The sequence below is a fragment of the Bos taurus genome, chromosome 1 (genome assembly GCF_002263795.3).
Source record: "Bos taurus isolate L1 Dominette 01449 registration number 42190680 breed Hereford chromosome 1, ARS-UCD2.0, whole genome shotgun sequence".
In the NCBI taxonomy this organism is placed as follows: Eukaryota; Metazoa; Chordata; class Mammalia; order Artiodactyla; family Bovidae; genus Bos; species Bos taurus.
In genome coordinates this window covers 77,283,003-77,310,326 of record NC_037328.1, presented here as the reverse complement: position 1 = coordinate 77,310,326, position 27,324 = coordinate 77,283,003, and the positions used below count along the sequence as shown (strand labels likewise).

Here is a 27,324-nt window from a genome sequence, read left to right as displayed (position 1 = left end):
AACCAGAGGGTTGGGTGAAAAACAGATGGCACACAAATCATTATGACTCAATTTTTCAGTCTCAAAGGATGAATGTTCTTACCACTACCCAAGATCATAAATGGCAGAAAGTTACTGTGATTTTTATCAATTTTTTAATAATGATTGAATATATTGTTGCTATTTTTAAAAAGTATTTATTTGGCTGTGCCAGGTCTTCATTACAGCGGGTGGGATCTTTGATTTTCACTGCAGTATGTTGCAGACTTTCTTGAAGAACTCTTAGTGCAGGATCTTAGTTGCAACATGTGGGATCTAGCTCCCTGACCAGGGATGGAACTTGGGTCTGCTGCATTGGGAGCAGTCTTAGCCCCGAACCACCAGATAAGTCCCTAGAAAATGTTTTTATCTGTTGGTTCTCTTAAGGGCTACAGCCTCTACCACTGCCCATCAAAGAGTCAGGTGATCTCCCCTGGCTTAGTGGAGCAGACTCTCTCGGCTAGAATAACCCCATTCCCCACCCCCGCAAAACACTGTCTTGGTAGTATTTTCCTTAGAACCAGCATCAAGGACCCCAGATATTCTCTGGATTAACATCTTTTTGCTAACCATCCCTGTTTCTTCAGAAGGAATGCTCATACCTTCCTTGCAGCCCCAAGCCCCTGCCAACAAAATGAACCATGATCCAATATTATCCCTGGGTGGTCCCCAAAGCTCCTGTTTGGATTACCTGGAGATAAACCAAACATTTGGGAGAAGAAAAACAAATGCTGGATATTAAAACAAGCCTCCCTTTATTAAACAAATCAGATACAAACACTAAAATCCATGAGCTGGAGAGCACCATAGGTGGGGGAAGGGGTAGGAGGGGCTCAAAATACACTCAGATGAAGAGTGGAATCAACCAGAAATCCATTTTTCCTCCCTGAAGAACAAAACATCCTTCTCTCGGGCAGTGTAGCCATGGTGCCCACATTCAGGTGGGATTAAAGATTTTCTTCCAGAATCGCTGGGATGAAGAACCATTCTACTTCAACCCTTGAAAAACACTTTTTAAAGACAACACTCCTAGGGCAGTCCTTTCTGGACTAGCACATAGTGGAGGGTGAATCAAAGCTTCCAGTGTAAGGGTGCTCTATGCTAAAAACACCAGAGTCAAAAACTCCACCCAGGCCTGGGAAGGCTGACCCCTCCGTCTCACAGTCTTCATCAGAGCTGTCCCTTTGCAGAGCCTGGGGGGCCCTCAGGGCAGTGACTTGAAGCAGTTCTGACCTCACCATGGACCCTTCAGAGTCACAGCCATCAGCTCTGGGAAAGACAGTGGCTGAAAGTCACAGAGCCAGAAAGGCCTTCTGAGTCCGATCACATTCTAACTTTAGATCTGGGCATGCATAGGAGTTGTTGTTTCGCCAGGAATGGACTTATTCTTTCTGCTTGAATTTTAGGATCTGCAGCAAATGAAGTCTGTGTGTGTGTGTGTGTGTGTGTGTGTGTGTGTGTGTGTGTGTGCGCGCGCGCGCGCGCGCGCACATGCGCACGCACAGTGGGGAAGGGGTGACTGGGCTTTGAAAGACAATCTGCTGAGAAAACCAAGACAGACAGACAGACTGAGGCAAAGAAAGCATCCTTAGGCACAGAAGGGAGATTTGCTGATTCATATTAACCTGTTAATTTATACCGTGGCTCTGTACAAAAATAAAAAAGTTCTCATAAGATTAACAATTTAAATAAATATTTGATAGAGACTCTTTTTCTCATTTTTATAGCTCATCTTTGGGATTGATATTCAGTTCGTGCTTCCCTTGCTGTTCTTGATCCAGGATTGCGATCACTTCATCCGCCTGTATTCGCTCCTGTAAAAAAAGACAATATAAACATTGCTGTTACAAGTGATGCCAGTGCCAGATGCTCCCCCAACATTTCCAGGTATCATCTGTACATGAATGGATGCTAAATCCAGCTAAAGATGTAGCCTCATTCTATCCCTATCCAGGTGCCTTCTCCTGACTTCCCTGTATACTCAGCAATTACCTTCCAAGACTACTCTCTTGTCAAGAAATCTTATATAGTCAACTGCAACTTCCATTTCTAACTTGTGGTCCCACAGACATCTCCAACTCAGTTCTCCAGCTCAGTTGTCAAGCTGAATTCTACAGCTTCTCCCCTGCAGAGCTACTCTGTTCTCTTCACAGAATTCCTCTCTCAGTAAAGACCATCACGACTTCCACATTCACCCCAAAGCCTGATGATAGTTTCTTGGATCTGATATACCACCGAGTCCTCTCTGTTCTGCCCCTTGTTTCTGACCCTTTCTTTTCAGTGCACGTACTGTTGCCTTAGAGGGACCAGAGATCAAATTGCCAGCATCCGCTGGATCATTGAAAAAGCAAGAGAGTTCCAGAAAAAACATCTATTTCTGCTTTATTGACTATGCCAAAGCCTTTGACTATGTGGATCACAATAAACTGTGGAAATATCTGAAAGAGATGGGAATACCAGACCACCTGACCTGCCTCTTGAGAAACCTATATGCAGGTCAGGAAACAACAGTTAGAACTGGACATAGAACAACAGACTGGTTCCAAATAGGAAAAGGAGTACGTCAAGGCTGTATATTGTCACCCTGCTTATTTAACGTATATGCAGAGTACATCATGAGAAACACTGGGCTGGAAGAAGCACAAGCTGGAATCAAGATTGCTGGGAGAAATATCAATAACCTCAGATACGCAGATGACACCACCCTTATGGCAGAAAGTGAAGAGAAACTCAAAAGCCTCTTGATGAAAGTGAAAGAGGAGAGTAAAAAGTTGGCTTAAAGCTCAACATTCAGAAAACGAAGATCATGGCATCTGGTCCCATCACTTCATGGGAAATAGATGGGGAAACAGTGGAAACATTGTCAGACTTTATATTTTGGGCTCCAGAATCACTGCAACTTCCATTTCTAACTTGTGGTCCCACAGACATCTCCAACTCAGTTCTCCAGCTCAGTTGTCAAGCTGAATTCTACAGCTTCTCCCCTGCAGAGCTACTCTGTTCTCTTCACAGAATTCCTCTCTCAGTAAAGACCATCATGACTTCCACATTCACCCCAAAGCCTGATGATAGTTTCTTGGATCTGATATACCACCGAGTCCTCTCTGTTCTGCCCCTTGTTTCTGACCCTTTCTTTTCAGTGCACGTACTGTTGCCTTAGAGGGACCAGAGATCAAATTGCCAGCAGATGGTGACTGCAGCCATGAAATTAAAAGACACTTACTCCTTGGAAGGAAAGTTATGACCAACCTAGATAGCATATTCAAAAGCAGAGACATTTCTTTGCCAACAAAGGTCCGTCTAGTCAAGGCTATGGTTTTTCCAGTAGTCATGTATGGATGTGAGAGTTGGAGTGTGAAGAAAGCTGAGCGCCGAAGAATTGATGCTTTTGAACTGTGGTGTTGGAGAAGACTCCTGAGAGTCCTTTGGACTGCAAGGAGATCCAACCAGTCCATCCTAAAGGAGACCAGTCCTGGGTGTTCATTGGAAGGACTGATATTGAAGCTAAAAACTCCAGTACTTTGGCCACCTGATGTGAAGAGCTGACTCATTGGAAAAGAACCTGATGCTGGGAGGGATTGAGGGCAGGAGGAGAAGGGGACGACAGAGGATGAGATGGCTGGATGGCATCACTGACTTGATGGACATGAGTTTGAATAGACTCTGGGAGCTGGTGATGGACAGGGAGGCCTGGTGTGCTGCAGTCCATGGGGTCATAGAGTTGGACACAACTGAGCGACTGAACTGAACTGAACTGTTACCTTAGTTTAGGCCAGTGTTTCTCAAGCGTGGCCCTGCTGACATTTTAGAGCAAATAATAACTCTTTGTTGGTGGGGGGTGGAGAGGTGTCCTGTGCATTGAGGGTATTTAGCAGCATCTCTGGCTCTGCCTACTGCAGGTAGCCAGTGGCAACCAAGTCCAAGTTGTGACAACCAGAAAAAAAACTCTAAATGTTGCCAATTGCACAGCGGCAGGAAAAATCGCTCCTGCTTGAGGACCCTGTTGTCTCTTAACTTAATTGCTGTGGTAGCTTTCAAACTGATCTGTGTCACATCCCCTCCCACACGCTCCTGTTGGACCCTCTGCACTGGAATCCTGGCCACTTGCCTTTCCAGCTCACTGCTCACAGCCCTTGCATGGGTTCCATTGCTGGACGCTCTGGGTCCACCTTTCTTGATGTGCTTGTAAGGACTTGGACTTCTCTTTCTTCTTCAGTTCACCTTGTCTTCTCCTTTCACCTTGCCTTACACTCCACCTTCCTGACTTACCTTGAGATCTCTGGATACCGCGCTTTGCGAAGGCCTTCCTCATCCTAGTCTAGGTTGAGTGTCCCTAGGATTTAAGCACTGCTTCCATCACGTCCTGTGTTTCTCTTACTGCTCCCCCACCATTGACCCAGCTGGCCTACTTCCAAATGACATCTCCAGTCCCCCACATCTTTTCACCTTCTTTTCTATGACGCTGGTCTATGATATGTTAGCTACGGCAGTCTTTCCTATCCTGTAATTCTCAGGATAGGGGGAGGCAGGGGAAAGGGGAAGGGACATGGCTTCTTTCCCATTGGGCAGGTCAAAAATTTTGTTCGGATTTTTTTCTATGCCTTTTTAAAGAATACATTGGAAGAGAATTCATATTTCCTGAACAACTCATCAAGTCTAACTGCTGCCTGTTCTGTGTTCTCCTTTCAGCCCATTCTCTACCTCACATACCATGTTCTGGTCACCTTGGCTCTCTTTGCTTCTTGACCATTCTGTGCTCCTTCTTATCTTTGGGCCTTTGCAACCTCTTCTCCCCTGGAACACTCCTCCCAAGACCTTTATCACTGTTGGCTTCTTCCTTTCTTTGGCTGGAGAGGCCTCTCACACTTTGCTACCCCCTCCTTTTTACTTTAAAATCAGTTGTCTTATTTTCTTTCCCATACATACCCTCTCACTACCTGAAAATCCTTCAACTGTTTATTCTTTATTTATGTGTTGTCTTTTTCCACTAGAAGTTAAGCTCCATGAAAACAGGGGATCTTGTCATTTGGGGGGCACTGCTCTATTTTCTGTGCCCAGAAAAGCAACTAACATTTAGCAGGATGGCTCAGTGGTAAAGAATTGGCCTGCGATGCAGGAGACACAGGAGACACAGGTCCTATCCCTGGTTTGGGAAGACCCCCTGGAGGAGGACATGTCAACCCATTCCAGTATTTTTGCCTGGAGAACCCCATGGACACAAAAGCCTGGCGGGCTATAGTCCACAGGGTCGCAAAGAGTCAGACATGTCTGAGTGACTGAACACAGCACAGCACAGTATAACAGTTGATGAATAAATACATGGGTAGATGTCTAACATGCCAAAATGTCTCTCCCTTAAGAAATCGTGTTCATCCTTTAAGGCTCCTATTAAATGCCATCTCCTCCATGAAACCTTTGCTGGCTCCCTCTTTCTGTCCCATGAACACCATGCATTTTTGGCTCTAATAATTCTTGCTGAATTTTGCCTTGTGTTTTAATTACTCAGGTCCCTGTATTGTCTCTTCACTTTGACTTCAAGTTCCCTGAAAATAAAAGTTATGCCCATTTGTATCTCCTATAGGTAGTCCCCAGCACAGTTCCCAGCATAGTAAGTTATACAAAGAACTTGATTATTTTATGCCTTGATAATAAAATCCCCTTTATTTAAGAGTTTATAATTGAGCGTAATGTTGACAAGGACCAGATATACTAAATAACAGAAAACTAAACAGTTGTCATAATGTCCAAATAAAACACGTGAGTGTGTGTGTGCATGCTCAGTCGTGTCCGACTCTTTGCGACCCCATGGACTATAGACTGCCAGGCTTCTCTGTCCATGGGATTTCCCAGGCAAGAATACTGGAGTGGGTTGCCATTTCCTCCTCCATGGGGTCTTCCCAACCCAGGGATTGAAACTGCATCTCCTGTGTCTCCTGCATTGTAGGCAGATACTTAACTTCTGAGCCACTAGCGAAGCCCCTACATGAGTACTGCTTTATTAATGCAGGGAAAACACCTCGTTGATTAGCAAATTGATGTAGATACAAAATGCTCCGATCTGACCACACAAGAGACTGTTGCAATTTTGTCTCTCTTGAAAGAAAAGAAGTTTAAAAGAGAGATGGAACTGTCTAACAAGGAATCAAAGCTTCTAATGTTGGGCATCCTTAAGAATTTATGATGCTTAATACTCCTTGAGAATGTAATGCCTTTAAAGTAAACTCTAATGAGCATGTACATCTGCCAGCTCTGATGACATCTTGAAAGGCAGGCTTTCTTTGCTCAGGGATTTAACCTGAAAGGAGGTGCTTAATTCCTGGTTCAAAATTGGGAAAGGAGTACATCAAGGCTGTATGTTGTCATCCTGCTTATTTAACTTATATGCAGAACACATCATGCAAAAAGCCAGGCTGGATGAAGCACAAGCTGGAATCAAGATTTTGGGGAGAAATATCAAGAACTTCAGAGATGCAGGTGACACCACCCTTATGGCAGAAAGTGAAGAGGAATTAAAGAGCCTCTTGAGAAGGTGAAAGAGGACAGTGAAAAAGCTGGCTTAAAACCCAACATTCAAATAAACGAAGAGGATGACATCCGGTCCCATCACTTCATGGCAAATAGATGGGGAAACAATAGAAACAGACAGACTTTGTTTTCTTGGGCTCCAAAATCACTGCAGATGGTGACTGCTGCCATGAAATGAAAAGGTTCTTGCTCCTTGGGAGAAAAGCAATGACAAACCTAGACAGTATATGACAAAGCAGAGATATTACTTTGCCGACAAAGGTCCATATGGTCAAAGTTATGATTTTTCCAGTAGTCATGTAAGGCTGTGAGAGCCGGACAATGAAAAAGGCTGAGTGCCAGAGAATTGATGCCTTCGCACTGTGGTACTGGAAAAGTCTCTTGAGAGCCCCCTGGACTGCAAGGAGATCAAACCAATCAATTCTAAAGGAGATCACCCCTGAATATTCATTGGAAGGACTGATGCTGAAGCTGAAGCTCCAGTACTTTGACCACCTGATGTGAAGAGACAACTCATTTGAAAAGACCCTGATGCTGGGAAAGATTGAAGTAGGAGGAGAAGGGGACAAGAGGATGAGATGGTTGGATGGCATCACCAACTTGATGGACATGAGTTTGAGCAAACTCCAGGAGATGGTAATGGACAGGGAAGTCTGGCATGCTGCAGTCCACGGGGTCGCAAAGTATCAGACACGACTGAGTGACTCAACAACTCAGGGACTTTCAAACTTTGTTACACATTGAAATCATCTGGGGAACTTTTAAAACTTCCTACACCTAAATTAGTAAATCCAGGATTTTTAAATGTTGGGGCCATTAATGTCAATAGTGTCAATAAACTAAATGTCAATAGTTTGTAAAGATCCCCAATTGACTACATTGTGGAGCAAAGTCTGGGAATCATGTCATAGGCAAGATTTTCCTGGTAGCTGTCACAGAAGCTTTGGTCATTTTCTTCTGTGACCACTAGATGTCGCCACAGCCTAGAGACTGGAGGATTTTCCCTAGTACTTTCCATGTTAGGAAGGAAAAAAGAGAACTTTGTGTTATTTGTGTGTGTGTGTGTGTGTGTGTGAGTGAGAGAGAGAGAGACAGAGAGAGAGCTTATTTTGATAGAAACAAATATCTTGAAGGAAAGGCTGAGATACTGAATAATAAAACTGATTAAATGTTTAACACTACCAATACAATATTGTAATGTAATTAGCCTCCAATTAAAATAAATAAATTTATATAAAAAAAAAAACAAGAGACAATTCTCCAACAATGTTGTTATCTCCACTGTGTACTCATGTACCTAGATTCTTTAGTCAAGAAGGGGTGATGTGGGGAACACTGGGATTCTGGCCGTGGGGAGGCAAGAGGAGAGAGGAATTAAATGTAAAGGCGACTACTCAGTCCCTTGTGATGTTTTCAGATTTCTCCCTGCCCTGCTCCCTCTGTCAGGACTGTTCTTTCTCTCTTTTGTGCCCAGCTGCCATCCTCTGCTCTTTTATGGTTGCCCGATGCTAACAATCCTGGAGAAGGAAAGGAAAATAGCACTCCAGTATCCCAACCCACTCCGGTGTTCTTGCCTGGAGAATCCCATGGACGGGGGAGCCTGGTGGGCTGCCGTCTATGGGGTCGCACAGAGTCGGACACGACTGAAGCAACTTAGCAGCAGCAGCAGCAGCAGCATCCTTGCCTGGAAAATCCCATGGACAGAGGCCTGGTGGGCTGCCATCCATGGGGTTGCAAAGAGCTGGGCACAACTGAGCGACCAACACTTTCTGTGTAAGTAAGTCTCCTTTGATATCTCCCTACAAATGCAGATGCTGTTTTCTCCCCATCAGTTTCCTGTGGCCTCTCCAAGCTCCTTGTGGTCAAAGCTCTGCCTTGTTCAATCATGTACCCCCAATGCCCACCTAGTGTAGTTTTCCAAGCACACAGTAGATCTTTTATAAACATTTGTGAAACATGTGACAGAATGTTTAGAAATGAGGCCTAAAAACTGAGTTAGGTTTGGATGGCAAAAGTAGTATATAAGAAAGAGAAATTCATTTTAAACTGTTTCTGATGCAATTGGATCCAATTTAGGGATCTAAAGAGGAAAACTGGTTCGCATGCCGGTTTAAAGACTAGAATTTCATAGCTTCATTAAGACTCAAGGCTGGAGGAGACTTTGCAGTCACTTGGTTTAGCCCCTGCCATGAAGATTCAGGTTCAGGCTCAGCTTTCCATGCCAAGAAGTTGCTGAGGCTATGATTAGAGTCATCCAGTGACAAGTAACTCTGTGCTTCCAAAGAAGAGAATTCTACCAAATGGTGGAGTTGGTTTGAAAGTTATTCCTTATGTTGAGCCTAGATATTCCTCCCAGGGGCTGTATCTATAGGATTTAATTCATTCCTCTATAGCTTCACGTGCTGTGCCTGCTAAGTCATTTCAGTCATGTCCAACTCTTTGCGACCTTATGGCCTATAGCCCACTAGGCTCTTCTGTCCATGAGATTTTCCAGGCAAGAATACTGGAGTGGGTTGCTATGCCCTCCACCAGGGGATCCTCCCAACCCAGGGATCAAATCCAGGTCTCTTATGTCTCCTGCATTGGCAGGTGGGTTCTTTACCACGAGTGTCACCTGGGCAGACTTACAAACACTATAACCTCTGCTCCGAACATCCAGAAGGGTGAGATCATAGTCTCTTATCCAGACTAATTGTCCTCAGTCACTTCTAAGACAATAAAAATATTTTAATATTTAACTTAATAGTAGTAAATAATAAATGTTCATGTCCCCTCATTGTCTTTGATAAGTGTTTCATGAATGATTCAGTGAACTTTTTAAGGATTTGTTGAGACAACAAATCAGTCTTCAGGTGACCAGTGGAAAATGATTGCTCTTTCCGGATGCTACAATTTGTTAATAAGCTCCGGACTAATTTAGGAGAGTGCTGAATATCACTGAGATGTCTATTTCTGCAAACATTCACTTATAAAAACCCATCTGATCAAGAGCTGCATTCTTAGCCCCTTTTCCTAAAACTTACAGTGCAAAAATCAGATGTGTAATTGCTAAGTCATGGATCTGATTTGTTCTTGCTTGGAAAACAGGGCCAGTACTGGAAAGCAGACAGAAAGGATTCTGTAAAAGTTTTTTCCCCCATGATCTCTAAGATTGCTGAAGGGCTATGAATCAGCTCATAAGAATTTTCAGATCAATTAGTTCGTGAAGCAGTTCTATAGGGTGTCTCATTGACTTTCTGAGGGCGAGGGGTCAGAAACTCACCAATTCTCTATAAAGTGGGTCCAAGGTAAACCACAGAGCCACAGCACACCTCTGGCCCTTGGTGACTGCCTTCACCCCATGTGGGTTCTCTCCTCCAGACGAGAAGCTGATCATGCGCCCACACTTTGGTTTTATAGAGGCCTGAGAAAGAAAGTGAAAATATGACTCTCAATTTGAATACTGTGAACATTCCTACAACCCCCCTTCTCTATCCTTCTACTCAATTACTTGAGTCAAGTTTTGTCAAAGAACAATGGAATCCTGGGGCTGAAGAAGACATAGACTGTTTCCAACTTCCTGATCTATAAGACAAAGATAAAGTCAAAATAATACCTAATTCAGGAAATAAAGTTATCAGGTAAAATGGTCATCACAGTCCATGGCACGTGGTAACTGTTCAATACGTGCTGTGTTGGTGGCTGGCAAACGCCTTGACAGCAAAGGCTTTCTCTTTTAATTCATCTCTCTAATTTTAGTACCAGCACAGCCTAAGTAAATATACATTTAATATTTGTGGAATGACAAAAACAAATCATGGGGAAATCTGGGGTGCTGGTAATTATTACAATTGATCTAGGTAGTGGTGTGTATGCTCAGTTGTGTTTGACTCTTTGCAACCCCAGGGATTGTAGCCCACCAGGCTCCTCTGTCCATAGACTTTTCCAGATAAGAATACTGGAACAGGTTGCCATTCTTCCTCCAGGGGATCTTCTGGACCCAGGGATGGAACCTGCATCTCCTGTGTCTCCTGCATTGGCAGGCAGATTCTTTACCACTGTGTCGGCTGGAAAGCCTAGGTAGTGATGCACCCTTTCTAATTCCTTAATGGTGCATTCATGTTTGTGGATTTTTCAAAATAAAAAGTTTTAAAAATTCAAGTCTAATCTTAGTTGCTATTTTAATTCCTGTTACAATATTCCTGCCCTGGAGTCCTCAGCCAATACTTTTATACCCCTAGTGATGAGAACACATCACTCCTTTGGGTGACCCATTCCATAGCCTCTAGGGCTCGGAAATGATTGGCACAGTCCTTCCAAGCTTGTGCATGGCTCAGGTGGAGTTGATTAGGGAGAACAAGGTATAAGGGAAAGAAGCACTGCTTAGATCAAGCAAACAGGCTCCCTAAACTAAATAAGCTAAAGTAATGGGATTTTAGGGGTCTTGCTTTCATGTTTAAAGTGTCTGATCTAAGCAGAGTTCATTTTTCTTTCTTGAGAAACATAGAAACCAGACTTATTCCATAGTACAGCTTAGAAATAAAAGCAGGAAAGTGGTACCAATTGTTGGACTATTTGATAAGATGGACCCATTCTAATTAGCTATTTTCTGAATTGACTTGAGTTGATAGATGCCCATAGAAGAACCTTTGGTTCCCTTCACCATAAAATTCAATGGCAAAGTTTTCTCACCGGCAGCTTCAGGAATAATACTTGGAAAATTTCCTGAAATTCTTGAATGTTAACTAACTTAAGTACTCCCAGACTGTGTGCCAACAAGTGGAAGGTCAAAAGTAAGTGGAGAAGTGAAAAATCCTGAGACCCAGGTGTGTGTGTGTGTGTGTGTGTGTGTGTGTGTGTGTGTGTGTGAAAGGGAAGAGCAGGAAAAAACAGTCACTTTTCTGGTTACTTCTCTATTCTCAATAATTGAGGAGTGATTTGTCTTTGCTAGAGAGAGTCGTTTTTCTTAATCAGCTTTATCAAAGTCAAAGTAACTTTCTGATGTAAATTTAGAGTTTCCTAGTTACTGGTGCCTTTAGTATCAATCTGATTTTGTGTTTCTGGAGGAGGAATTCCTACATAGATACAGCAAAATCACTGATACTTGAAGCAAATGAGGCAGGACAGGAAAGCCTTCCTATATACATGACTTTAGGATCTACTTTTAAGTTTTCTGAGCTGCTCATCCCCTGGTGCTGGTCAGGACTCACTTATCCACATGTGGTTGCTATTGCTTCTGTGTGATTATAGAGTCTTGGCATCAGCATCTTACAGTTCTAAAGAGAGGGCATGGGGACAACTTAATGCTTTGTCTCTGATGGAAGAATTGAAAGTATGTTTACACATGAAGGACTCCGGGAAAGCTTAGGAGAAGAAGCTGTCAATTGCTTGAAGCCATTGGCATTGGTTATAGGTGCGTGGGGTGACAAAGGACTAACCTCATCACATGGAGAGAATGACCTGTCATAAATCAGGTATGTGAAGAAATAAACAAGTTCCACTGATAATGTGGCTTCTATGAGAAAATGTATTCTGAAGTTTAGCTAAATGATTATAAACACACTTTTGGAACACAGCCTCACTGAGTTTAGTTTTTCATGAAGCAAATGGAACTCATTAGATTTTATCTTTTTCAAACTTGCACAGAGAAACTAAAATTCCTAAATAATTGTGTTTCACAAATATACTGCTGTTGAAAATAATCCATGTTTTTTCCAAGTATGATAAAAGAAAGTTCCTTTTGCTTTATATCTAACTGATGATTAAAGTCAGAGAAGGCTCTGTGCTGTATTTGTCTTGAATAAATGTAAATCTTAAGCCACCATCCAGTATTTACACAACTTCCAGATTTTTCTTCTAATGTTTTTTGGCTACACCACACAGCTTGCAGGATTAGTTACTTGTACGTGCATGCTGCTAAGTCACTTCAGTTGTGCTTATTTGCAACCCTATGGACTGTAGCCTGCCAGGCTCCTATGTTCATGTGATTCTCCAGGCAACAATACTGGAGTGGGTTGTCATGCCCTCCTCCAAGGGATCTTCCTTATCCAGGGGTCAAACCCGTGTCTCTTACATCTTCTGAATTGGCAGGCGGGTTCTTTACCACTTAGTTCAGTTCTCTTGCTCTGTTGTGTTCAATTCTTTGCAACCCCATGGACTCCAGCATGCCAGGCTTCCCTTTTCATCACCAACTCCTGGAGCTTGGTCAAACTCATGTCCATCGAGTCGGTGATGCCATCCAACCATCTCATCCTCTGTCGTCCCCTTCTCCTCCTGCCTTCAATCTTTCCCAGCATCAGGGGCTTTCCTAAAGAGTTGTCTCTTCACATCAGATGGCCAAGGTATTGGAGCTTAGGCTTCAGCATCAGTCCTTCCAATGAATATTCACAACTGATTTCCTTTAGGAATGACTGGCTTGATTTCCTCACTGTCTAAGGGACTCTCAAGTGTCTTCTCCAACACCACAGTTTGAAGGCATCACTTCTTTGGTGCTCAGCTTTCTTTATGGTCCTACTCTCACATCCATACGTGACTACTGGAAAAACCATAGCTTTGACTAGATGGACCTTTGTTGGCAGAGAAATGTCTCTGCTTTTTAATATGCTGTCTAGGTTGGTCATAGCTTTTCTTTCAAGGAGCAAGTGTCTTTTTATTTCATGGCTGCAGTCACCATCTTCAGTGATTCTACAGCCCAAGAAAATAAAGTCTGTCACATTTCCACTGTTTCCCCATCTATGTCCCATGAAGTGATGGGACCGGATGCCATGATCTTTGTTTTTTGAATGTTGGGTTTTAAGCCAGCTTTTTCCCTCTCCTCTTTTACTTTCATCAAGAGGCTCTTTAGTTCCGCTTTGCTCTCTGCTATAAGGGTGGTGTCATCTGCATATTTGAGGTTATTGATATTTCTCCCAGCAATCTTGATTCCAACTCATGCTTCATCCAGCCTGGCATTTCGCATGATGTACCCTGTATTTAAGTTAAATAACCAGGGTTACAATATACAGCCTTGACGTACTTCTTTCCCAATTCGGAACCAGTCCATTGTTCCATGTCTGGTTCTAACTATTGTTTCCTGACCTGCATACAGATTTCTCAAGAGGCACGTCAGGTGGTCTGGTATTCCCATCTCTTTCAGAATTTTCCAGTTTTTCGTGATCCACACAGTCAAAGGTTTTGGAGTAGTCAATAAAGCAGAAGTAGATATTTTTCTGGAACTCTCTTGCTTTTTCTATGATCCAACGGATTTAGCAAGTTGATCTCTGGTTCCTCTGCCTTTTCTAAATACAGCTTGAACATCTGGAACTTCTCGGTTCATGTACTGTTGAACTGAGCTTTACCCATTTCTCAGGGAGCTTTACCACCTCCCAGTAGCTTTCCCACTAGCTCCCTGGGAAGCCCCTTAATTCCCTGCTGCTGCTGCTGCTGCTAAGTCGCTTCAGTCATGTCCGACTCTGTGCGACCCCGTAGACCGCAGCCCGCCAGGCTCCCCGGTCCCTGGGATTCTCAAGGCAAAAACACTGGAGTGGGTTGCCATTTCCTTCTCCAATGCATGAAAGTGAAAAGTGAAAGTGAAGTCGCTCAGTCGTGTCCTACTCTTAGCGACCCCATGGACTGCAGCCCACCAGGCTCCTCTGTATCAAATCCCAGTTCCAGACAGGGAGTCCTAACCACTGAACCGCCAAGGAAATTGCAGATTTTTTGAAAGTAAAGAATTTAGAACAATTTTCTTAATGGAGCCAAAAGTTGGGTTATTTCCCTGCTCCAGAAATAAATCAATTTTCCCTCCAGAATCAAAGAGGGGAGAGGTAAAAAGGAAAACTACCCATTTCTCTTTGTTATTGGCACTCGTTACCTCAGAATTTTAATTAGCTACAAAACGCCCCTAAACTCCAGCATATGCATTCATCTAAAGTAGAACTTATTTCGGCAAATATATCTCTCAACTTGGAACTTTTTCATCAAAACATTGTTTAAATTAGTACTTTTGGTATAGTTACAACTTTATCTTAAAAATATAAATATCTAAAAGAGGAGTAGTGTCTGATTTCACATCTTTAAAACGCAAAATTACAATGAGCTTGCATTCAGAAACTGGTGAATTCACATATGTTAGTGATTCATGAAATTAACGATTTATGCCTAGTATTCCCGGCTGGTTTACTGTCAAACATTGGGCATTTCCAAATTTGGCCACTAGATGGAGTAGAAGCAAAGAAATCTTCCAACCACCTGTTTGATTCCCTTTCCAATTGGGTGAGATGTAAGCATTTCTGAACCTGTTAACAGAGCTCAGAAATCAAATACGTTCTGCACAGAGGATTTTCAAAAGGTGATAGTCGTGTATCAGGATTTAAACTGAGTCCAGATCACCAGTCTTGATTTAATTTCCCAGATCATGAAATACCAAAATGCTGACATGTTAAAATTTAAGCTTTTTACCAAAATTAAAAAAAAAGTTTGAGGCACCATGACCTTTTGAATTACAGTATATTAAACTACATGGAATATTTTTCTTAATTATATCAATATTTATGGACAATTTTAGCCAGAATTCCCATAAGTTTTCCCTTTAAATCTGATAATGCATTTTTTTTATATCATCTGCTTAAACCCCAGTTGGTATGACATGAATGATACTGAGAAAAGAGTACAAATATGAAGGAAAATACATAAAACTCACATAAGATTGTGGAAATAGCCTATATAATGGAAAATCCTTGAAGTTTATCACATACATGTTTCAGTAATTTTAGCTTTGCAGAGAGGAAAGAAATGTGTCATAATCTATTTACAATTCAATTATCTTCTCAATCAGAAATTCTATTTTTTCACCGTGCATGTTTTCTACATGCTGTTTGACTTAAAAACCAAAGATTCTGGCTATATGGTTTATAAGTGCTCAGTAGGCTGGTTTTCCAAAGGCATTAGTTTACTTAGGAACATCATGGCTGACTTTAACTTTTGATTTTTAGTCTATGATGATGTGTTTAGAATCTCATCCAAAGAGTGAACATGTAACACATATGTGTCTGTGTGAATGTATATATATCAAGTTTCAAGTATAGGTTTACTTACCACAATAATTATGTGAATATATATATATATATACACACACACATACATACACATATATATAAGCCTTTAACTGTGTGGATAACAATAAACTGTTGAAAATTCTGAAAGAGATGGGAATACCAGACCACCTGACCTGCCTCTTGAGAAACCTATATGCAGGTCAGGAAGCAACAGTTAGAACTGGACATGGAACAACAGACTGGTTCCAAATAGGAAAAGGAGTACGTCAAGGCTGTATATTGTCACCCTACTTATTTAACTTATATGCAGAGTACATCATGAGAAATGCTGGGCTGGAAGAAGCACAAGCTGGAATCAGGATCGCCAGGAGAAATATCAATAACCTCAGATATGCAGATGACACCACCCTTATGGCAGAAAGTGAAGAAGAACTAAAGAGCCTCTTGATGAAAGTGAAAGAGGAGAGTAAAAAGTTGGCTTAAAGCTCAACATTCAGAAATTAAGATCATGGCATCCAGTCCCATCACTTTATGGGAAATAGTTGGGGAAACAGTGAAAACAATGTCAGACTTTATTTTTCTAGGCTCCAAAATCACTGCAGATGGTGATTGCAGCCATGAAATTAAAAGAGGCTTACTCATTAGAAGGAAAGTTATGACCAACCTAGTGAAAGTGAAAGTGAAGTTGCTCAGTCATGTCCAATTCCTAGCTACCCCATGGACTGCAGCCTACCAGACTCCTCCATCCATGAGATTTGCTAGGCAAGAGTACTGGAGTGGGTTGCCATTGCCTTCTCTGATGACCAACCTAGATAGCATATTAAAAAGCAGAGACATTACTTTGCCAACAAAGGTCCATCTAGTCAAGGCTATGGTTTTTCCAGTGGTCATGTATGGATGTGAGAGTTGGACTATGAAGAAAGCTGAGCACCAAAGAATTGATGCTTTTGAACTGTGGTGTTGGAGAAGACTCTTGAGAGTCCCTTAGACTGCAAGGAGATCCAACCAGTCCATCCTTAAGGAGATCAGTTCTGGGTGTTCCTTGGAAGGACTGATGCTGAAGCTGAAACTCCAGTACTTTGGCCACCTCATGCGAAGAGTTGACTCATTGGAAAAGACCCTGATGCTGGGAGGGATTGAGGGCAGGAGGAGAAGGGGACAACAGAGGATGAGATGGCTGGATGGCATCACTGACTAGATGGACATAAGTTTGGGTGGCATCCGGGAGTTGGTGATGGACAGGGAGGCCTGGAGTGCTGCAATTCATGGGGTCGCAAAGGGTCGGACAAGACTGAGCGACTGAACTGAACTGATACATATATATATATACATATATATATATATATACATGCATATAGTAATTTGTATAATGATGGGTATGATGACCAATGCTCGCTCTAAGCACACAGGACACCAGGGTACATGAAAGTCAATCTGTAGAGACACGTGACTTATCCTAGTAGTGGGTGATTTAAAATCAGGTGTTTTTATGTCTCCATCAAATTACTTGAAAAAGAATCTGAAGAGCTACATTCTGGTTCTAACACTAACTATATGGTCCTTAAAAAGTATTCTTTAAATCGCCCATATGTAAAATGAACAAGAAGATTTTTATTGATGATTCCATTTCTAACATTTTATGATGTATAAATTTACTGGATCTCTGTTCACCTCTTGAATTCTCAAGATCAGGAATATTTGAAATCCAGCAGCCCTTGGAAAATGGCAAAAGTGAGACTGAAAAATGCTAGATAAATTTGCAAGAATAGACTTGCTTACAGTCACAGTCTTGGCGTCCATTTCAGTGAATATGAATTCTCCTCCTTCAAAGTCATCATTCATATATAGGAGAGCACTGTAAGAAGAAAGGGAAACCATTTGTCCTCTCACATGCCTGCACGACATCACCGCAGAATACTGGACACTGGACATGAACCAACCGGCCTGATTAGTAAGTTTCCTCTGAACTAGAGATGAAAATGATTGACCTTCCTAAACTTCAAAAGTAAGATCAGATGTAGGGTCATATAAAGTGAAAGTGGAAGTCGCTCAGTCGTGTCCAACTCTTTGCGACCCCACTCCATGGAATTCTCCAGGCCAGAATTCTGGAGTGGGTAATAGCCTTTCCCTTCTCCAGGGGATCTTTCCAACCCAGCGATCCAACCCAAGTCTCCCGTTTTGCAGGTAGATTGTTTATCAGCTGAGCCACAAGGGAAGCCCAGGGCCATATAGGAAGTATTTATTCATTCTTACGTTAAAATTTTAGTTATATTTCAAACCTTATCTCAAACCTCAAACCTTATTTCAAACCTTTATCCCTTTCCAAAGTAAAACCTAACTAGGTTTAATCTAGCTCTTCGATGTTGCCCACAGAATCTAAAACTCTCTTCTTTTCTTTTATGCTAGTAACTCTGAAGGACGCAATTTTTCCTTAAGCAGCTGCAGAGTTCCAAGGGGTGTAGCCTAGCCTTGCAGGTAGGGGGCGCTCAATAAACGTTTTTGTATAGAGCACAGTGTAGTTATGAACACATTATATGCATGGTGACTACAACTCCTGATGCTTTCCTTTACACAGTACAATATCATTCAATAAGAGAATACATTTTTTTCTCCTGAGTTTCCAGTTTCTTATTTACAAGACGCAGACATAGGTAAATGACGTGATGAGATCCCTCTGCATGTTGAAATGCATCTCCTCTGTTCTCAAAATGAGATGCATATACCACAAGGATATATTTAACTGAAAGCCAAGTGAGAAAAAAAAAAAAAACATAAACTTCACTTTTTGGTATGAAAACAAAACGGGTGTTCTGTGAAATAGGATGCAACAAAATGAGCAGGGATTTTTAACATAAAAATATGACATGCTGAAGGCACTTCTGGTGTGGCAGCTACTTAAGAAAATTATCTGAGCATCTCTGCTTCATCGAGATGAGTGTGATGACAGCAAAACAGATCAGCTTTCTAATTTCCATGGAGTTTTGATAATTATTGGGCAAAAGTTTTATTTTGAAGCAGGGGCTGGTGGTACCTATAGTCCCGGAATGTGTAAGCAGGAGGCTCCTTCCAGCATTCATTGGCCTCTGGATCCAACAGGCAGTTGTCAGCATGGATGGGATGACTGAGGTCATTTCTTCTATCCTGTTGACCTGCCAGAAAAGGGAACAGGGATGCATGAAAGATGGAGTGCCATAACCTCCAAGAGCAAAGCTGACAATCTATCTGTCTTCTCCTATGGATGATGTCCCTTGCAAATTTGAGGAGTCAGAAGGCAGAGCAGACTAAAGAGCACTGGGCAAGCGCAGTCAAGTGATTCTGATCCTGTATTTGATATGAACTCGTTGTAAAAAACTGTAGGCAAGTCGCACCTGTCTTCTTCAGCTATGAAAGCTCTCTATAAATATACATGCGGAAATTCCATGCATTTCACGTGCTGTGCTTTGTGTGCAGCAGTAAAAGGTTGAGGATAACATGCCAATGTTAAAAAGAACAGAGTTTATGCAGCTGAGAATTCACAAGTGGAAAGTCTACTTATGTGACAGTCTTTGCCCCTTCCTCCTTAGGAGGGTGTTGAAGAGAAGACGTGGAGAAGAAATAGCGATGCCAGGGAGTGAGGAGGTCTCTGTCTTTTTAAAGAACATTTCTTTTAATGTTTCCTTTGTCTTCCAAGCACTTCCCCTCAATGCTTGTGGACATAATGGGGACTGTAATTTCCAGGTTCTGAAACCCTGAAAAGGGAAACCTAGAGCAGAAAAGTTTTTTTTTTTTTTTAAATGCTATTGAAACAAGCAGAAGCAATGGATTTGGAAAGGAACACAGGCAGAGTGATGGCCTTCTAATAGTTTAGGGAAGAGCAAAGTAGAAAAAGAGGGAAGGGAAAAATCAGAATGAGTAAGCTTTTTTTGTTTTAAAAATGTAGAACTCTTCTGTATCAAGTCTGACACATTCCTAGAGCTTTGTTCCACATTGTTTTCTTTCTCATTTCACAGAGAGTAAACGGGAACAAGTTCAGACTCTGAGATCTCACCAGACAGGGCTGTGCGGCAGACCATGTGCGTATAGGAAAAATACAGGGTTGAGTTCAGCATGAAATAGGATTCTACAATCTTTCGAGCCTTCTCGCTGATGTCATAAAACAGACGGGCACTCTTCAGGGGGACTCGGCCTTCATAACCAAACTGAAGAAAAGGAAGAATGTTAGAAACCACTGGGTTGATTGGAGGGCTTGAGGACATCAGACGCCAATTATTGAGGAAATCATTAAGCCAATATAGGATGCTCAGCTCTCTGTTGGCTTGTGGGAATACTACGACAGACTTGTGGGTTTGGGTTAGGAAAATGAGCCCTTGAAAGAAGCCTAATCACAGAGGGGAATTTAAAAGCTAATCACCCTCTTTTCTCTCAGAACACTTCCATCACTCCTTTCTAAAAACATTTCTAGCAGTACAGAATGATAACTTGAGTATGTTTTCACCATTGTACCTTGAGCTCCTTGAGGACAAGGGTATTGTATATTATTTGTCAGATGCAAACTTAGGAAATTATAGAGTTTGGTAAGTTGATAACTGAATAGATTGATAAATGAATGATTAGAAACAATGAAGGTGTCATTTCATACTTGCTCCCTTCAACAACCTGATAGGTCTGTATCCTAAACCCTTCCCTTCCCTGAATCTGGCATTTCTAGAAGATCTTGCATTAACACTTGGGAATTTAAATCCAAAAGAGTTTAAGTCTTTACTTTGAGTGCTTTCAGGACAGTTGCACCTTCGAACTTTTCATTGGGTGTATGGGGTGAAGTTTTTCCTCTGTATCCATCACCAACGAGCATGATCCCCTGGAAGCAAAATACAAGATGCTCTATTAATGATGATTATGGATTCATCACAACCCCCTTACTGCCTTGATTGCCAGAAAACTGAGAACCCAAGTCAATAGTCAGAACCATCCCCATTTTATTCCAGGATTCTGGTATCAGTAATTCTTCCGATCAAAAGAGGGAAATTTACTTAACTTTCACCCCACATTTGTATTATCAGATGCCACCACCATATGCTGTAGAAATAGCTAGAATATAAATAATTAATATATTGACTGTGCTGTGCTGTGCTAAGTCGTTTCATTTGTGTCTGGCTCTGCGAGACCCTATGGACTGTAGCCTGCCAGACTTCTCTGTCCATGGGATTCTCCAGGCAAGAATACTGAAGTGGGTTGCCATGCCCTCCTCCAGGGGATTGTCCTGACCCAGGGATCAAAACATCCTCTCTTACATCTCTTGCATTGAAATGCAGGTTCTTTACCACTAATGCCACTTGGGAAACCCAATATATTGATTAATTTCTGTCAAATATAAAGACATTTCCCCAATGACTTCATATCATAGCAGGACACATGCTGGATACTGAAGTCCTAGGAATTAAGCCTCTAGCTCTTCCAGACCCAACAGCCACGTCCAGATCTGGACAAAACTACAATGACCCAACCCAAAGGCTCTGAAAGTGCCTCCACAATCAATGTCCTTGGAAAGTGGTATTTCAGGCCTGGTTCCCTGGCTTCAAGTAAGCCCAGGATCAAAGCACTCCTAGGCTGAGGCCAGGCCAGCTCAGCATCAGGCTTCCGGTCCTCACACTGGCCACGCTGTGCAGCTCCCGGCATTGCTCCTCCGACAGGACGTTATCCAGGAGGACACGCTGAGTCCCGTTCAGCTGCTCTGAGTTGTAGACAAACGTGATGTTCTCATACAGCAGAGGGCCACCTGCAGAGACAAACACATGGCTGTCCTTGTTATCTCTGTCCCTAAGCTGGGAAAGCTGGAACACCCAGCAGCTTTCAACGTGCAGTTCAGGAGAGTTGGCTTCCTCACTAATACTGAGGAATGCAAAGGCAGAACCACACACTGGGAAGCTCTAGAAGTCAATATAGATTCAAGAAAAAGGGAGATGTCTGGCTAGCAGGTTTCTCCACGATGTCATAATTAATACGTATTATTATATTTGTATAGGAGTTTCTATTTTTTCACTTGATTCCAGGGAAGATTCTGCAAAACAGACTGGGCATCTCATGGGATTCTGCTCAGAAAATCATAGACTTTTCCAGAATTCTCTCAGTAGATGGCCCTTCCCTTCTTCACAGCTTCTCGGTTCCTATTTCAGCTACAACATCTCGTGCAATGATCGGATGACAAAACCTCAAGGTAGGTGAAGACCTTTAAAAAAGACAGCAGGACAACCAAACACTTGAGAAAAAAGAAAAGCATTTCCTTGATGACATATTTGTGCTGTCAGTTTCACAAGTATCTAGAGCAGTGCCTTCACCAGGTAAGTCAGGGAGTAAATGCACATCAGGAGAGTCACACTCAAGTCACCTGACTCCTTCTCAGTCTTATTTCCACCACGTATTGATTACAGATGGTCTGGCTTTTGGAATACTTATTTTTATGCACACACACACACACACACACAGAGTTTATAAAATTAGCCCCACAAAGACTCTTCAAAATGTGGTGCTTTGGGGCTACATTTTATGTGGTGAAATTACAAAATCTAGATCTGACATGGTCCTTTCCTTACAGAGAATAAGACTGAAGGACAAAGCCTCTGATGGTGAAGAAATCTTCCACTGTAGCAAAGTACAACCATCTTGAACCAGAAAACCGAACAGGAAAGCAGAACTTGTTTTTCTCTTCTTTATAATACTCCTAAAAGACCTGATGTCTGTCAACAGCAGCAGCTTACCATGGAGGACACGGGGGGTGGGTGGGGGTCCCACAGTTGTTTCAAACAAGAAAGAGACAATTGAAATTGATGTCTACCCTCTGACTTTAAATTAGATTGGTCAAACTAGGGAACAGCACTGAATGTTACTAGTCCAGTTGGGATAAAAGAGTCACTACAGCCCATGATTAATGGAATATTAAAATAATGAGTCAGTGTTTCTCAGTCTTCAGTAATGTATGGTTATCTCTGCTGACAAATTATTTGCACTGTGATTTTACTTTCAGATTTGCAGTCATAAAAATATGAGTACAGTATTTATTTTTACAGCCTCATATAACTATCATATCCAAACCAATTTACAAGATTCGATACAAGCAGGACCATAAAACCAGCTAAATTCAAATCAACAGTGTTAATAAAATGGCTAATGTTATTTTGTGGAAACTAAAAGGCGATGTTCCACATGAATATTCTACTGAGCAGTCTGGCCCAGGTTCTTCTGAGCCGGCATTCCTCGGAGTGCTTTTGGTGTGTAATGACTCATCCTACTACAAGTTTTCTCTGTTGAAACTACTATGGAATCTTACTGGACCATGAGGAATTTTGGCCTTCATCTGGTCCTAATACATTATTCATAAGTTTGTCCTACTTCATTTCTTATTAGTCTTTGACCACTGAAGTGTTATTAACAGATGCCAATGTGACAGTAACTGCATCCATACCCACTGAGGTATGAAATCTCATGGCATCCTTGGCTAGAAGTGGTTATTCAGATGATCCACCAGTTGCCCCTCTTCATTTTTCTAACTGGCCAGCAAAATTTATAAATATAGAATTTCTTGGGAGCCAGGAAAATATCAATATACCCACAAGCTCCCAGTTTTAGTAACAATCTTTTGGATAAATAGAAAATATACATACAAAGTCAATTTTTCAAATTCAATATTTCTCAAACTTTATACTACAGAGAAGTTTTTAATGAAAAAAAGAGTTTCTTGATCAAATATGTTTGGGAAGTAGTGGGTTAAACAACATTTAAGAGGATATCTTAGAACTTTAAATATGTGAACAGCCATTATAAATATCCTAAGCATCAATATAATATGCAGCAGTTCTCACCGTAAAATAAGTGTAATGTCCACCCTTTCTTCCTCTCCTCCTTTGTGTCTTCCTCTTTCCTCCCTACCTCCCTTGCTCCTTCCCTTCCTTCCTGTCCCCGCTTCCTTTCTATGGCAAAGAGACTCTAGGTTGGCCCCTAATTATCACTGCCTACTGGTACTCATAGGTTTGTATACTTTGCTTCTCTCAAGTGTAGGTGGGGCCTGGAGTTTGCTTCTAACTAAGAATATGGCAAATGTGATGGGATGTCACTTCTTTGATTGGTTACATAAAATTGCAACTCCTATCTTCTGGTTGACTTAACCTGTCACCTTCTCAGCATACACTCTGATGAAATAAGTTGCTGTATTGGACAGACTCATATGGCAAGGAATTGAGGGCATCCTTCGGCCAACAGTCTGCCAGAAACTGAGAACCACAGTCCAATAGTCTTTAGGAACCGGATTCTGCTATTGAACTTGGAAGAAGATAGTTCTTCAGCTTTAGAAGAGATGTCAGTCCTGATCAACACTTGATGAAACCTTGTGACAGATTCTGAAGAATGGACCCAGCTAGGCTAACCCCAGAGTCCTGCTGTCAGAGACCGAGATAGTAAAGGTATGCTGTTAAAAGCTGCTACCTTAATGCTTGGAGAAGAGCATGGCAACCCACTCCAGGATTCTTGCCTGGAGAATCCCATGGACAGAGGAGCCTGGAGGGCTATACTCCATGGGGTTCCAAAGAGTTGGACACAACTGAAGTGACTTAACATGCACACACATAACTTTGTGCAATTTTTTTTTTCACAGATTGGAATGGACTTCCTAACAAAAAACACAGTTCACTTGAGAAAGGTTGCTGTAATCCATATAGTTAAGGTTTATAGGCAGTTCCTCAAATATTAAAAAGCAAACTATATATTCCATTTCCATTCAGAGATATAGAGAAAGAGGTTCCTTTAACAAAAAAGACAAGCTACTTGTAGATTCACTGGAAATAATTTTCTAGTATAAAATTCAAATAGAAATGGAAGACAGACCAAGGGTTTAGTGGAACAGGTTGGTTTGTACTTTGCTGTTTTTCTCATTTTCAATATTGAGAGTATATTACTTTAAATTTATTTAGCTTATTTTAGAGCATGACTTCAAAAGTTACCTAAAACTAAGACATTAAGAAAAATGCCTACCATGTTCTGTATAAGTATTTTCTGTGATGATGATGATGATGATGACTGAATTGGTAAAATATGCCTGGTATATTGTGTTAAGCTCTGAATGAGATCTCTCTCTAAATAAGCACATGACATACTGGGGTATTTTTAAAAGTAGGCTTATAGTTCAAGCTTTTTTCAGGGCGGGAATAGAGAGGCAGATGTAGAGAATAGATGCGTGGATATGGTGGGGGAGTGGAGGGATGAACTGGAGGACTGGAATTGACATTACACACACTACTATATGTAAAACAGATAGCAAGTGGGAAGTTGCTGTTTAGCACATGGAGCTCAGCTCGGTGCTCTGTGATGACCTAGACGAGTGAGATGAGGGGCATGCGGGAGGTCCAAGAGGAAGGGGAGATGTATATGTATACACACATATAGCTGATTCACTTCATTGCACAGCAGAAACTAACGGAACATTTAGCACCAACTGTACACCAATACATAAATTTTTAAAAGTCAGTTAAAAATAAAAAATAAAAGAGGGCTACTGAGATATTGCAAAATTTCCCCAACCATGCCATAAGTAACATAACAAAGATCAAGTTAAGGGACAAAGTTTAACATGGAGTCTAAAATACCTAAGCTCCAACAGGCTCAGGCAGAATCTACACTAGAAATCTGCCTTTCATGTAGCTATCACAATCACCACTAAGCAGAGTTTCCTACAGAGGTTTCCCACATATACATTTGACAAAAGACAATCAAAAACCTACCTACTGCTCAAAAGAAAAAAAATATAAAAGGAAAAATAAATCCTGCCATTCAAAAATGCACATGGTAGAAAAAATTCTACCAGCCTATGAATGACTAGTAGCACACTAGACAGAGAAAAACATTAAAATAAAAATAAAAATGTAGTCCAATAAGTTGTGGTTCCTGGGATCTGATTTGATGGGTTCAGCCAACTCTTAACCACAGCCCAAGGAAAGTTAGTTGAACAACTTAATTCTTCTCTCATTCATAAAGTATGTGCCTGGCTCTGGCTCTCTCATTGCAATAAAGAAGAATCATCTAAGAAAATGCTCCTTTGTGTTCACTGCCCGTGACATAGCAAGAAGATCTCTTTTATCATAATACAACAAGGTCATACAAGTAACAACAGGAGTGTGCTACCAAGCTCCTATATGAGCACAGTCCCTCACAGTTTACAAAAGACTTTCATGTTCATCCTCTCCAAAGAGTTGCTATTTTTCTGTTACATGTGAAGATCACAAAGCTCAGACAGAATGAGTCTCCAGTTACCAGTTACTCTGGAGAACATCAGACTAAGATAAGCTTCCTGATTCCAAGGTCAAAGTTATTTCTACTATACCCCCACTGACTCAGGGATTATTATCAAGTGGGGTTTTTGGAAAACCGGTGGTTGAAAAAAGAATGGATAAGTGACAGATGTTTTTAATAAGATGACATGCATATTCCACGGACTGGAGTCACTCTGGGATGCAGTAGCCCTGAGTCACTCCCATCTAAATGCCTGGCAGTCATCCAATATGAATACTATTAAATACTGTTAGATAACCAGAGTAGATTACAATATTTTTGTGGAAGATGAGAAAAGGTGAAATATATTCTACTCTGGAAGCATGTATTCTTTTGTGCTTCCCTGACACACGCTTTCAGCCAGACTGATGTTGAAAGTGTTTTCTGGTTGGGAACTTAACCTCTGTCTACCAGTGTACTTAATTTAGACCTTATTTTGATCTCCAGTGACTGCACAGAAGGCTTTCAAGTAGCTTCCCAGAGAACATTCTAAGATCCTAAGATTAGCTCATTCAACTGCAGAAATGATAGAATTTGATAACCCAGTCATTCATGACCTTGCTCCATCCTGTGTAGTCTTCTGTTCTACTCTTCCCACTAGCTTTCCTAGTCAGTTTCTGGACATCAGATCCCCTGGTAGCCAGGCACAGGGGCGGGGGAGAAAATGCTATGAAATTTGACGACTGTCCTAAAGTTTCCCTGACTTTTACAGCAAAGTGCCCAGCTTACTGGCATGCACTTCCTGGGTGATTTCTCGGCTTAATAAGCAGCATGAACTCTGGCTGACCATGAAGCTCCCTGGCACTTGTAAAACAGCCTGGGCTTGGTGGCCACAAACTGAGGTCCAGGTCAGATTAGATGAGCATATTATCCTGTTTACTGCCTCAAAGTGACTTGGAAGCTGAGGAAGGAAAAGGGCTGGGAAATGTGAGAGGTGCACAGAGCCAGATGTTTTCAAGTCAGCTAGAGGAAATGTGCTGACAGCTCATTTGTTAGGGAAAGGAGGACTGTACTTCTTCTCCATGCAGGTTTTTGAAAACTTCTTATCTTGCAGTGATTTAATCAATGGGGGATACATTTTGGATATCTAGACATTTCTATGTTCCATCATCAGATGAAGAGAAGAAAGTGAGATTTGGATTCAAAATCCTCCTCATGCTAATACAAGCTCTGGGGCTTTGAATGGGTGAGTAAGTCTCTGTGACCCTCAGTTTTCTTGCCTGTGAAGTGGGGGACACTTGTCTCACAGGAGATGCCACCAGTATTAAAATGAATTGTATGTAAATTTTCTGGGAAAATTGGGAAACATATAGAGGTAGTAAAAATTGTAAAGGATTGCTACTGTGGTTTGTAATACACTTGCCAATAATTTATGATAACAAAAATGTTTAGCTCTATTTAAAAACTACTTTTGGCAACACTCCACCTATGTCTCCATTCATTTTGAAATTATGCAGGTAGACATCTAATATCC

General features: G+C 41.6%; 1 protein-coding gene across 1 annotated transcript in view; it reads right to left on the bottom strand.

The window, feature by feature from the left end:
• Positions 1 to 750: 750 nt before the first annotated feature.
• Positions 751 to 27,324, bottom strand: part of P3H2 (prolyl 3-hydroxylase 2) — a 179,382-nt gene continuing 152,808 nt past the window's right edge. Inside the window, 7 exon segments of the mRNA NM_001100345.2 lie at positions 751 to 1,832; positions 9,806 to 9,946; positions 17,337 to 17,412; positions 18,589 to 18,706; positions 19,585 to 19,735; positions 20,299 to 20,394; positions 21,185 to 21,312. Of these exon segments, the coding sequence (NP_001093815.1) occupies positions 1,740 to 1,832; positions 9,806 to 9,946; positions 17,337 to 17,412; positions 18,589 to 18,706; positions 19,585 to 19,735; positions 20,299 to 20,394; positions 21,185 to 21,312 (803 nt within the window). The 3' untranslated portion in view covers positions 751 to 1,739.